This window comes from Trachymyrmex septentrionalis, unplaced genomic scaffold, assembly GCF_001594115.1.
Source record: "Trachymyrmex septentrionalis isolate Tsep2-gDNA-1 unplaced genomic scaffold, Tsep1.0 scaffold53, whole genome shotgun sequence".
Lineage (NCBI taxonomy): Eukaryota > Metazoa > Arthropoda > Insecta > Hymenoptera > Formicidae > Trachymyrmex > Trachymyrmex septentrionalis.
Window position 1 is genome coordinate 1,752,513 of NW_017305705.1, and position 14,035 is coordinate 1,766,547.

The window sequence follows — 14,035 nt, forward strand, 5'->3', positions numbered from 1 at the left end:
TTTTTTTCTATAGATTTATATTATGCTATATTTTTCTAAGAAAAGAATATACTGACTGTACATGATTGAAAGTATCAAGGATCACATTGAGAGCTTATAATCAGGATTAAACATAAATGATAGAAAAGACGAGTACCTGGCACGTTATTAACATAACACCCGTCGACCAAAAGATGCCCATCAAGGGGATCGCAAATTGGAGGAAAGACCCCCGCGATAGTCATACTGCTGCGAATATATCTCCATAGTAAACCTGAGCGAACTTAACTATTCAGAATTTGATAACTGCATCTTTTATCAACGGGAGTGAGCTTGAGGTTTCTCGTGATTTCATACTTGTATACAACTTGTGTTTCAGTAACATTTATAAATAAATCAACATTGTGCCAAGGTAAATATGAAATAATACAGAACCCAACTAAAATTAGATAACCAATTGATTAAAGTTCAAAGAAGAATTAGTATTTTGTCGTAAAATAAATATACGATCAATATAATTTTCACGATAAATATTGTTTTCACGATAAATTGCCAAATTATATAATTTATATGCATTTATAAAATTATTAGCACAGATTTTGTTATGTAAGATAAAAAATGTAAATTTCTAATGGTGCCTCCAAAATAAATTTCATATTATCTTGACAATATAGTGTTTTGCTTTAAATTCTACACTGACCATGCAAAGATTGCCGTTCATCAGTGCGATTTGAATTACCTGGAAGGTTATTGACGTACCCGCCGTCGAGCAGGAGATGGCCATCAACGGGGTCACACATGGGTGGCATATAACCAGACAATGACATCGAGGCCCGAATGTACCGCCACAGCGATCCTAAAGAATCATTCTTTTTAATATTCTACATTTACCGGTATACATTATCCGAAATACTTCCTGTGTTCTTAAGTACTTTCTGTATTTTTAGTACTAATTGTAATTAATTAAATTTTCTTTCTGTATATGAATTTATGTATATGTAATAAGAAACATCACATTAATCAAAATTGATTGAAACTGCAACAATATTGATGATTAGAGTCCGATCGAAACTTTTACCGAAACTGAAAACGAACACTCATTACATGTCAGTTTTGACTGAAACCATATAGCTCTTCTTCATAAATATTAATTTTAATATGTGTAATTATTGTTTCAATAATTAAATTATGATATTTATGAAGAAGAAATACTTATATTCTTTGATACACAAAATTGACTCAAATTTCGGTTTTCGATTTCGGCCAGAATTTAATTATTGTTTCAATAAATTATGACATTTATGAAGAAAAAATATATGATATATGAACATGTCTATACAAATGGCCTTTATAGGATTTCTATTTTTTAATTTTGTTTTCGGTTGAAATTGGCATATAATCGAGTGTTTCCGTTTAGTTTCGGCAAAAGTTTTAGTCGGACTCTACTGATGATATAAAACAATGTTAATAATAATATTACGAAATCTTTAGATTTTTAGATGTTTTCACATTTTCAGTCTATTCATATTGAATATTTAATCTTTTTTCTATTTAAGAACAATTAATGGTATATTGTACTTTATTTTTATTTATAAATTTTTAAATAGTAATTTTTGGAGTAAAATTGAGAGCAATATTTTTTCCATATTATAATTTTAATATTAAAAGCATACAGGAAGTATATGCATTAATTCACGATTTTTATATATTTGAGTGAAAATAAAAATATGTCTCATTCGGGTTTTTCTTTAAAAATGACATTAAACGGAGAGTACGTCAACAATAGTTATCAAAAAGCTCACTCCCGTTCGTTAAAGCTTCTACTATCATGCTAATGTGCACATCTAAAACAAAAACAAGTTTACATGCCATGAAGCCACAAAGCTATTGGTGTGAATCAAGAAAGAACGATGCCTCGTATGTTTTTATTTTTCATACAGACATCCAAAGTCGATTGCCGAAATAATTTTAGATATCTATAGAATGAAATACATCTCTTACGTATTTGTTTTTTGATTCACTCTAATATAGATATATTGCTATTATTTTTTAATAACATATCAAAGCTTCTAATTATATTTGGCTGCATTATCACTTGCAGAATCTTTGAGACATCAAAAAAGTGTACCGTCATAACAATTTTTATTTATTGTACAATTTTACATTTAAAAATCATAAATAAATAAAACAATGGACGAATGTATGAAAATTAAATCAAACTAGAAGCTTTGTTAATATTTAGAAGAAAATTCAAGGCACTATATTTGTACAGACCGTGTCTATGCGTGCGCATACAGGAGTCCGTGATGTCTGTGGTTATAGTGAAATATGGGAGCCACAAGTCCTCTATATATGTGTCGCCGAAAGTCTGCTGTATCGTTTTATTAAAATCTCTACCAGAGAACATAGAAGTCATTGGATAAGTTAAGTCCATAATCTGCCGCCACCATTGAGTCATTTTCTATCGGAAAATAAATATAGTATTTTTGTATATAAACATTTTTCGATTCGATGGTAAGGCTTTCTAAGCAGTTATTAAGATAAAGACGAAATAAATCTATATATTTCAGAATATAGATATTTGGAAAAGAAAAAAAAATTATAATTTGGTGGTAGATTTACACAGATTTACATATTATACTCTAGAAATCTAATAATAATAAAAAAAATCCAAAGTGATAATGGGAATGAAGAAATCTATTTTATCTCACCTTGGACCACTCTCTAGCCTTTTGTGTGGTAGTAGTAATGTTCTTTTCCATACACCACAGAGCACCCATAAAGGCGCCGATGCTGACACCACCAACCATATCTATAGGTATACCTGCTTCGATGATAGCTTTCAGCATGCCCACGTGAGCAGCGCCTCTTGCACCACCTCCACCTAGAACAAGACCGACCGAGGTGCCAGTCAGCCACCGCGCTAGTCTACTGAAGTCGCTGTGTACGTTTGGCTCAGACATAAGCACTTTGGAGTATAATTCGTTCTGCAATGTAATATATTTTAGATTAGAATAGTTACTCTTTTCTTTCGTTAATACTTGTAATAAATTAATTCTTTTACTAATAGATTAATAAAATAAAACAAATCGTAGGAAATTCAGACTAGATTTCCTAGTCGATGACTATTACTTACAATTCTATACTGCGATCTTCTAGTGAACATCCGTTTTGGACACTGGATGTGATGATGGCTGGATACCCATGATCTCATGTTCAACCACTGAACAGTATTCGTAGGTCGTTGACCGTTCTGTTCCTTGTGTAATAGTACTAGTTCCTTCTGCGTTCGCATTACCAGTCGTTCTATCTCACGTTCCGTCCGACCAATCGATGGCGCTCGATCGCCAAGACCCACGATAAGAATACAATCAGCTTGTCTCACGCATCGCTGAGTCCATAGAGTATAACTTGAATCACATTGATATAAAGATATTCTGTGTTGATCTTCCTGCTGTGCAAGCCAAGAAGTTAATCGGTATTCGTTTGCAGGTTCCATGATGGTCGTTCCTAAAGTCTACACATAAAAAAAAAGAAACTGATGATTAATAAGATACTAATTGTTTCCGAAAAATCAATTGATTTAATATTTAATTATTTCTTTTTATTGAGAAACGAATATATAAATAAAAAATATGTAAATAATATATTATTATTATTATTATTATTAGGCGTTAGGAACTCGAAAGCTCATTGCCGCAAATACCAAATCCCGCCACTGTTCCCGTCCCTGAGCAAGATCCCTCCATTTGTGACCCTCGTACCCCATTTCGTTAAGGTCCATTCTAATATTATCTTCCCATCTACGTCTTGGTCTACCCAATGGTCTTTTCCCATCCGGTTTACCCCAATTAGTACTTTATATGCAATTCGATTCTCATCCATACGCGCCGCGTGACCTGCCCATCTTAATCGACGCGATTTTATGACATTAATAATATCCGGACTATTATATAATTGATGTAATTACATATATATTATGTAAATAATATATATATGTATAAAATTAAATTATATTTAAGTACATAATCGGTATTAGATTATAACAAGATAAATAATATTAGCGTGATCAAAATATAGAATTCCTATATATGTAATACCTTTCTTACGACATCCGACGTTAGACGAAGGCAAGGTCCAATGGCACATAAAGAATGATATAATTCATAAGTAAAAGCAGTTAGTGGTACATCATCCGACACCGGCACTATGGCAACAGTTGAAAAATTTATTTGTGCGGGTCTAGCATCAACCGTTGCTGCGGCTCGTCTGTAAATATTTTTTTAATTTAACATTGATTTATACTAATAACATTATAAACATAAAATATTGAATTATATGTAACAACAATGATATAAGTGCGTATTTATTACATTATGTACAATAATATATTTACTGAGTATCATTGTTGTTTTTTGTGTGTGCTTGCTGCCAAGTGCCGAGTATGCGATGGCCGAGAAGATTTATTAATCTCGTGACAACAATTGGATATCTAAGTTTGATCACATTGAATAAACCTTCCGGTAACTTCGCCAGCTCAGAATCCCGGACCGCCATGACCGTCGTCGATCTCGGAGTTTGCGTGACCATTTCTACGATTCCCACCAAGTCACCCTTTCCGTATTCTGCTACCGGTTCTTTTTTACCGTTTTTGTAAGTGATTACTGACCGCAATCGTCCGCTTAACACAATGAATGTCGAGTCTGATTCATCCCCTTGTCTATAAACGGCTCGTCCGCTTTCAAGGAACAACCAGTCGAGAGCGAAATCCACCTATCCAAGAAACAATAATATACTCATTAAAAATTCTTCTTTTTAATAAGAGTTTCTTTATTACAGATTCTTACCTGTCTTACGAAAGGACTTAATCTGCGAACAACGGTATGTGCCACGTGCAATACGACTGTAGGTTGATCTCGCATGACAGCGAAGAATGTCGATTTGCTGAGTAACGCGATACGGCTGGCATGTTTTGCTCTGATTGTATAAAAAGATGGTTCGCCAGTTAACACTGCTAAACCACCAACAATTTCGCCCTGATGGGCACTAAACATGTGCACTTCCTGGCCCGCGTCTCGGCCCTCCGATACGCGTTGGCTTACTATTAGCGAGCCCGAAAGCACATATACAAGTGCAACATCCTGTACCACAATTAAATTTTGATAATATTTCTACAATATCTTTAATAAAAAATCATTTTCTTTTATATGGAATATAACTTGTATTTGATAAATATAAGATGGCAAACCTTATGAGATTCTTCTTTCATCAGATGAGTACCAGCTGGCACTTCCCTGATCTGCACTTTGTCTTTAAGCACGTTCTCATCCTCTATACCAAGTTCATGAACGAATGCGTCTGTGGCTATTTGTACAAGTTGTGCTTCGTCCAGCTGTTGTTGCTGCGTTGTTTCGTTAACCTGGCGCTTTTTGCTAGAATAAGAATGAGAGGCTTCCGAATGTGATCCATGTGTGAATTGAGGCATCGCTATAAGAGGTGATGTTGCCCAATGAGAGTCGCATTCTGGTACCATCTCTGGCGAATTCTGACTAGCTTGTATATTAAAACCCTGATTCTTCCAGTCGACATTGCTCTTTCTACGAAGTAATCCCAAAGAATTAGTCCAGTCAGTTATTTTAACGAAATTTGTTTAATCTATTTAATATATTGAATTAAAGAGATGTATTTAATATTATAAATATAAATTAATATATTAACATTGTTAATTTATAACATTTTTTTTTATTAAAAAATTTCTTACCGTCGATTCATTATTGGCACAGGTTGAGAGGTGCTTGAATCACGATGAGAAATATCACTGGTATCATATATTTCTGATGTACCGATTGGAAATATAGGTACATTCTCCATGTTTTGTGAGGCAAAGTTCTCTCTGGTTCTTGATCGTACCGGTGAACCAGAGAATGGACTCTGCTTCTTCTTATGTGATCCCTGATTGACTAATTCTGCAGAAAGACCGAGATATTGATGTAAAGCGGTAAAGGTAACTCTTTGCAGGCGTACCATAATGACCTGGATAACTCGAACAAAGGCATCAGGATAATCTTGAAATACCTGAAATAATATCAGTATTGTATATAAAATATCTCTCAATTTCATTTTTTATATAATATAGGAGAAATATTTTGAAAAAAAAATAGAATAAGCTACAAAAGCATTGCTTACTTCTTGGAATGCACTCATTGGTAACTTTACTACAACAGAATCTTCTACAGCTCTTGCTGATACAGTTTTGTATGTACTTGTATGACCGGTAAGTACATCTGTGAAGCTAAGAAGACTGGTAACTGATTCGCCCGTTTTTACAACTTTTAATAATATTTGAGAACCGTCAGGTCCAGTGATATATACATTAACTAAACCCTGCTGTACTATAAATAAATTCTCATCGGGATCCCCGATCTTGAATAATGTGTTGCCAGCGGGTAAATTCATAATCTCTGTGTACTTGCATAACTTTAAGAAAACAGGTTTTTCAAAGTGGCCAAAGACTCTAATACTTTGTAACATATACAGTGCATCTGGTGGTACTCTCTCACCAGGACCTAAATCTTCTTCCAAATATTCAGCTGGTGGTTCTAATACCTTGAAATTAAATAATCTAAGCTTAGATACATATCAGATGAAATCAATAGTTATTAGTTAATTATTGCGATATATACTTTGAGCTGTTGTGGGACAGTATCCTTTTTAAGTTGTAATAATCGACGAGCAAATCTCATGACTGCTCTTCTCTTCTTCCCTTGTCCAGTAGCGTGCACTTGGCCACCAATGGACTTTACTTTGCGCAACATCTTTCTGCCATAAAAGAGAACCTTGTCTCTCTTCCTGAACCTTGGCTTTCCAGTGCCCACTCCAACAAACTCCTTCACCTCTGGTAAAAATTCTTTGTTCTTCCATTTGCGTACCACGAAAATCGACGCAATTAAGAAAACAAGGAGTAAAATCGTGGCAATAACAAAGATCGTCCTCGATGTTTGAAATTCCTCTATAAATCTCCCAATCCATCTTGAAAATATATATGACCCCAGGCTCTCGTTGAACTTATTAAATAATTCTATCACCTGTATTTAACACATTCTAGCATTAATATATCTCAAATATACATATGATAATTATTTTCTTAAGTAAGAATAAAGACATATTTTCCACATGTTATAATCATTTCTTGAATAAATAGAAAGTATCATCTAAAATCATTGTCAACTTGTTATCAGTTAGATTCTTCCTAAAAGGAGAATTCTGACTTTTATTAAACTAAATTGTACAGATTTTAATCTATCTTCAAAAATAAAAAATATTTTGTTCATGAGAGATAGATCTGTGTGTGTGTGAAAGGTAATATTTTTAAAGGATAACATTTTTTATTAATTTTCTATTTATTCATGAAATAATTATTATTCCATTACCGATATATTATTATTTAAAAATTTATACAATATATGATTTATATAAGTAACGCAATAATATAATTATTTCCTCTTATATAAAAAAAAAAAATTCTAAAGCTCAAAGTTTATAAACTAAAATGACACTTGACTCAGGTTACATTTGTTATTCATAAAAATTCGGTTGCGAGTGTCAATGACCTTAGAGATTAATTAACATATACAATATACACAACTACACATGCAAGCCATCTCGAAAATCGTATCGATTAAGAAAAAGATAGTGAATGGAGAATAATTCGAGGCAGTAAATATACACAACCTCCATAGTGGGTACTCATGTCTCCTCCGACGAAAAATCCGTCCAAAAACAAGATGCGTCTCGACCAGGACCATATACGTTGGCAAGCACGAAACTACGCGAAAACGTAAATGAGCTAATTGAGTCCGTGGGGACAAAAAATTAATTATTTATCTCGCAAGTAAACGACCTTTGATACTTCGCTCGAGTCATCCAGCGCCATTTTGTTCGCGCGGCTATTGAGATCGATGGTTTAAAATAATTTATATACATACCAGATACGATGAATGCACCTCGACATAAGTAAACGTCACAAGTTGACGCAAATCGATTGCATAAACGATCGTAACTATAAGCCTACAATTTCAATCTTTTATTAATTTAATTTTCCAACAATTACGAGTCCTTATCCACATGTGTATTATTACTTTATTACATATTTATTATTTAATTTCACGTTTCCTATTTAAAAAAAGAATGTTTGCTTTTTTACTTTGACAGAACTGGCAGGATCGATTTTGCAAGAATTAAGATATGTGAATTCGATGTTCGCACGTAATTGTGCTTCGATAATAATTAGAACTCAAATAAATCCAAGTTAATTAGTAATTTGCGTGCTTAAAACAATCGGAGAACGTGCAAATACGTAGAATCCGTGCGCGGATAACGCACGATAAGTCACGACGGTCATCGTTAATGACGCTTTTGATTAATACCATGTCACTCGTGCCTGCACGCATCGCGACGAATCGGAAACGTTCCGCTTGCGATTCAAATCTCGCGCCGTCGCCTCGTTCGACGCATGCGCGGTCACCGGTGCGGCGCGTCACTCGGCGCGCCGCCGCTAGAGTGCGCCACGTCGGAATTACGGGCGGTTTTCCGCGACGATCAGTCCCGGCGGCGCCGCGGTAGCGACGGAAAGGTAGATGGACGGGACAGTCAGTGGTTATGAGAGCGACATGTTGGACATGTTTCGTGTGACCGTGCGCGTGGCGGGTGATCTCTGACGCGCGTTTCCCGTGCGTTTCTCGGATCTCCTCTTCTTTCTTTTTTTTTTTCTCTTCCTCTCTCTTTCTCCCGCGCCCTCGATCGTCGAGCACGGTTCGCGGTGCGCGCGAGTGTGATACGGTGGCCCGCGAGGTGCGCGACGACAGTGAAGCGAAACGAGCGACACGCACGTCGTCGCTACATGTGAAGTGTCGCGAAGGATAATTATTCGCCGTCGCGCCCGCTGGTTTACCCGGCCCAGCAAACATGAGCTGGGGCACGGAGCTCTGGGTGAGTATCGCTCCCACCCTCTTTTTCTTTTTCTTTCTGTTCTCCTCTTTCTCAGTTCTCTGTCCCGTCTCTCTTCTCTCCCTTTCGCTGTCACGACCGTCGCGTACGTTCGTCCTTGTCGCTCCTCTCCCGCACCGCACCGCGCCGCGGGCGCTTCGTTCGTCTCGCAGGTCTCGCTGCGATTCGCTTCCACCTTGCGAGATTCTTCGGGACCGTTTCGAAAATGAGTCTGCCGTTTTTCTCGCGTGCGGTTCTTCTCAACGATCTTCAGCGTCCACGGTGCGTATTCGACGTGGAATGGCACATTCGTCCCATTCGTCCAACTGTCGTTCCCCCTTGTTTACGGCGAGCACGTCCTCGTCGCGGTGAGAAATATAAATTCATATAGCGAGCAACGGTCAATCTCTCCCGGACGGCAATCGCGCGTGTCCCGTAACTCGTATGCGGATTATAATACTGCGGCATCTGGTCTCAGGTAGTCGACGTTTTCTCCGACGTTAGTCGCATACCTACTTCCCGACACGACCCGAAAGGCCAGGACCCGTTCACGCCGATGGCCGCCCGTCTCATTCATCCTCTCGCAAAATTCCCTCCTAACGCTCGTCCGCGCGTAAACAATGCCGTTGTTTGCTCGCACGCGTGTTTTTTCCTCTCTCTCCTCCTTTCCAGTCGAGGCGAGATTCTTCATTTTTTGCTTAACTTGTGGTTAGACTTAATATGACGATAATGTAAAAATTATATTTTTTTCCAACTGTTGGTTGCGTTTAGCAGAAAAAGCAACTTTGTAACTGCTGTAAGATTTTTTGGAATGATTGGTTTATACGTTTTAATCTAGTGAGAAACTAAAGAATCAATCGTACAAAAGAATCTTACAATTGCAGAGCTACCTTTTCTGTTGAACGCAACCATGGTTAATCACTAAACTGACGTCACTCTTTTAAACTGATAGTTTTGTAGTGAGTAACTTTTAAAGTCACACACATTATAAAATCATCAGTCCAATGATTAATTATAGAAAAACACAATTTTTATATTATTAAGTTAAGAGAGGTTTAGTCTATGCACAAATTAAGTAGAAAGAGAAAAATTCGGATTCGGAATGTATACACCGAGAAAAATGATTCAAAGTGGACAAATTAGAAGATTTTGATTAAATCAATCATAATCCTGTTTATCTCAATTCGAATTTTAGTAGATTTAACCTGAAAGTTTTCTAGTTAAATTTACTAAAATTTTCTAGTTTGTCCATTTTCAACCAAATCATTTTTTTCAGTGTATACCTATAGGATTTGAATGGACTCGATTCCCGAACGAATAGTGCGAATTGAGACATTAGACTCGAACGACGTACGCCTCGATGAATTTGTAGTCAAGTTTCTTTTTTCTTTGAGAAAAATTACACGTCCAACGTTTGTGACAGATTTTCACACGACACGTTTTATCGATCCCGAGATATGTTCGCTACAATATGCTTAAAAACTAGATTCTTATTTACTTTCGATAATCTAGGGAATCTCATTTTATCTTTTCTATGAGCTGAATAGCGTATTTGTGATTTAGAATGCTAAGATATTCACATAGAAAGAATAATTTTGTTGGAGTGCAAACTTATAGATTCGAAAATGATTTTGTTACTATTATAAAATTTTGAACTATTATAAAATAATTATGTAGGACGTTCAATCATGATAAGCAATATTACAACAAAATTTGACATTTTAACAATCATCTTGAGCATCTTACAGTATGACTGCGATCAGAAAAAGCAGCTTTATTTCTGTAAAAATTTCTGATAAAAAATGAACGAATTAGAAGATCGTTTCAACCACAGAAAAGTTCTGATTTATTCATTTTTAACCAGAATTTTAATTAATGTAACTAGATTTTCTTTTCAATGTAAAATTCTTAATTATAACTAGATATACATATATTTAGATCCAGTGAAGAGTAAAGGATAAATCAATCATAATGAAAAATTGTACAACAATTGCAAAGCTACTTTTTCTGCTGAACGCAGTCAATTTTAATGTTTTGATGGTCCAACAAAATCATTTTTAGATCTCTATTTACCAAAACTTTTAAAAAACTTTTACAAAACTATGAAGTTCCTCTTTAGAAAAAGGAAAAAAACTATTTTTTAATTTGACAGAAAATTATTGAATAATAATATTAGCAAATAGAATATATTTCTTAACATGTTAAATATCATTTTTCCTTTTACACAGGACTTTCAATATTCTCTCGCATTGTCAGGAATGCGTCACTCTTATCTCATCTACAGAATAAATGCAACTCTTTAAACATTCAGTGGAGAAACGTGATTCATTGTAGCTCATCCTTGAAGTTCCATATGGTGCTTGCGTGTGTTTCTCCGTACGCCAAATTAAACTTATCTCCAGACTTTTCCTCTTATTCCTCATCAATCGAAATGACTTCCTATTAGCTTGCCATTAGATGTCAAATCGAGGATCACTCTTCAGGACAACAGCTTCGGCCGTTGCAGATCTGTGGGATCTACGCCGCGGTATTATGTCATCTGTTATTTGTATTTGTTAAACGGCACCTTATCGTTATCTTCGAGATGTTCACGTGAACGTCGCGCGGTTATCTGGAATCACGGAAATCTCTTACACGGTTCACCTGACTGACAGATTCATCAAGCGTGTCCTCATCATGTTTAATGTTAGATGGAATGCATACTAACATTTTCTGTTATTAGGCGAGATTTTATGTCTGACAATAATTTTTGTAAATTTTATCATCCTGCCTTTTTTGCTTCTTTTTTGCTTATCCGATTATTTATTCAGTTTTGAAATTCAATTTACGTTGGAAATATAATGATTACATTGGTGATCAGTTTATAACCATTTACTGTAACGGTAGGTGCGTTCCGTTTTACATATGGTGGTATCATTTTATCCTTGTTGTTCACCGAATATTAAAGAAAGATAAAATGATAAAATCATGCGTATCATGCGTGAAACGGAACGCAACCCATGACATAACTCAAAAATTATCATTTTTGCTTACAGAAGTAGATTATAAATTCGGAGACATGCACAGAAAAAAGAAAAAAAAACATACCTTTATTCCCTCTGCAATCAACAACTTACTACACCAAAATTGTATTTTAAAGTTAATATTACAAAATTTCAATGTGATTCAAAACAATCAAAATATTCAAATTTATTTTGTAGAAAACTTTGAGTTGTGTTTTGTAGCAAATGAATGACATTACTTTAAAAATAATGAATGATACAATTCCAACAATTAAATTTTTTAGAAAAGAAAAAAACTATTTTTTAACTTAACAAAAAATTATCGACTAATCAAATAATATCAGCAAAAAGAATATATATTCTTAACATCAATCAAATATCTTTTTTATTAATTTTGTTTTATAACCCTTATAAAAACCATCTTTTTGTGATAATTTCGACTATTATTATTTTAAATGTTACTATTTAATGATTTTTCTATGAAGCTAAGTTAGACTTTATAAGTTTTGTGTGTGGATGATTGATAGAGTAATATTTACTTAACTCATTCATGATAATTCGAAGATCATATTTTTTTAAGTAAAGGGGCGATATACTATATAATACTTATTGATAATCAATTTAATAATGTGACATTACATTTAATATACTATATATACATATATACATTTAAATTGATAGTACTACCGATGAGCTAATACTTATTGAAGTGTACTAGTTTTCACCCTCTGTATCACTTGCCTGTCGATTTATCCAGCTTCCTATCCGTCGAGATCTTCATTTCTCCTTGAGCGAGCTCGTAACTTCACAATATAAATTTTTTTTCGATTAATGCCTAGCCCTTTATCACTACCTTCCTGCACAGAACTGCTTATTAGATACATCAGCTACGTATCTATCCAGTTATCGAGCTTTCCAATTCGCTTTAGATGAGTTCATCGTTATACACTGCATATATATTATAACATTGCATATTCTTATGACTCTACAATTAAATATCTCTTTTTTTTTAAAGATAATTGATATTTTTTTTATCGAGTACCTTTTTCGATTAACATTTTTTCAAATTCTTCCACTTTTCTCTTTCAGTTGCTCTACTTATCGAGCTGTTCATTTTACCTTACCTCGGCAGATACAGTGAGAGTATTAGCAAAAAGTATTCGTACAAAGAATGTTATAAAAAAAAGTCTTATTTATTTGTAGAAAATAAATATTAATTAGCAGTTTTATACAATGAATACATTCTGTTCTAACATAAACAAATGAGCTTCGTATTCCTGATTTTTTAAATTTCTCGTCTATACGAATACTTCTTGAGCATTCAAACAATACAATTTTAAATTTTCGCTTATTTTTCGCTTATATTTTGTATAATCAATACATATTATTTTGATATATATAATTTTAAGAAACGTACAGTCTATTTTATTCTTTATGAATAAATTGTTAATTATCCAACAAGAAATGATCGTCAATTAAACGTCGAATCGATGTCAAATTGGTGTTGAAATCATCGAATTTACGTCGATTCGACATCAATTCGATGACTAATTTCTCGCTGGTTAATAATTTACTTTTTAAAAATACAATTTTTTTAAAAAATATTTTCTCTATACGAATACTTTTTGCACTCACTGAAGGTATTTTATCCTATCCTACGAGATCTAAATTAAAAAGGGTTAAGATTAATGCACGTGTACAAGGTAAAATTGTTCTCTTTACACATATCTTTATACTCTCATTGTTTAGGATTTTACACACACTTTCTATATTTTCTATAATTAATAATATATATTCCAACAATCTAAGTTTGCGACACATGAAAGATCCCGATGGTATCCTGCCGAGGGCTAAAGAAACTCGTCCCTTTATTGTGGATTTCGTTCGTGAGCGTACAATTGAAATTTTTGTCCAAAAAATGTCATTCTTCACGTCTCCTTTATAGAAGATACATTTTTGAGAAAAATATATCTTTTTCCCTCCCGCGCAGAATTATCTGTCACGTCATCGACGTCGATGTCGTCGTCGTCGTCGTCTTCGTCTCCATCGCTGTTGTTGTTTTCGCCGAC

General features: G+C 34.5%; 2 protein-coding genes across 7 annotated transcripts in view; one reads left to right on the forward strand and one right to left on the reverse strand.

The window, feature by feature from the left end:
- LOC108751976 (neuropathy target esterase sws) overlaps window positions 1-7,920 on the reverse strand; it is a 9,582-nt gene extending 1,662 nt beyond the window's left edge. Inside the window, exons 1-12 of one of the 2 annotated variants that reach the window (XM_018492486.1) lie at window positions 7,711-7,920; window positions 6,663-7,064; window positions 6,166-6,585; window positions 5,741-6,054; window positions 5,228-5,576; window positions 4,827-5,120; window positions 4,376-4,752; window positions 4,080-4,248; window positions 3,116-3,496; window positions 2,691-2,966; window positions 2,254-2,440; window positions 137-253 (exon numbers count right to left, since the gene is read on the reverse strand). In XM_018492486.1, the coding sequence (XP_018347988.1) occupies window positions 137-253; window positions 2,254-2,440; window positions 2,691-2,966; window positions 3,116-3,496; window positions 4,080-4,248; window positions 4,376-4,752; window positions 4,827-5,120; window positions 5,228-5,576; window positions 5,741-6,054; window positions 6,166-6,585; window positions 6,663-7,064; window positions 7,711-7,716 (3,292 nt within the window). In that variant the 5' untranslated portion in view covers window positions 7,717-7,920. Of the gene's footprint in view, window positions 1-136; window positions 254-718; window positions 836-2,253; window positions 2,441-2,690; window positions 2,967-3,115; window positions 3,497-4,079; window positions 4,249-4,375; window positions 4,753-4,826; window positions 5,121-5,227; window positions 5,577-5,740; window positions 6,055-6,165; window positions 6,586-6,662; window positions 7,065-7,710 lie in introns of both variants that reach the window. The other variant, XM_018492485.1, reaches the window with a different exon arrangement.
- Window positions 7,921-8,859: 939 nt separating this feature from the next.
- Window positions 8,860-14,035, forward strand: part of LOC108751977 (formin-binding protein 1-like) — a 40,971-nt gene continuing 35,795 nt past the window's right edge. For all 5 annotated transcript variants that reach the window (XM_018492487.1, XM_018492489.1, XM_018492488.1 and 2 more), the window contains exon 1: window positions 8,860-8,967. In XM_018492487.1, the coding sequence (XP_018347989.1) occupies window positions 8,944-8,967 (24 nt within the window). In that variant the 5' untranslated portion in view covers window positions 8,860-8,943. The remainder of the gene's footprint in view (window positions 8,968-14,035) is intronic.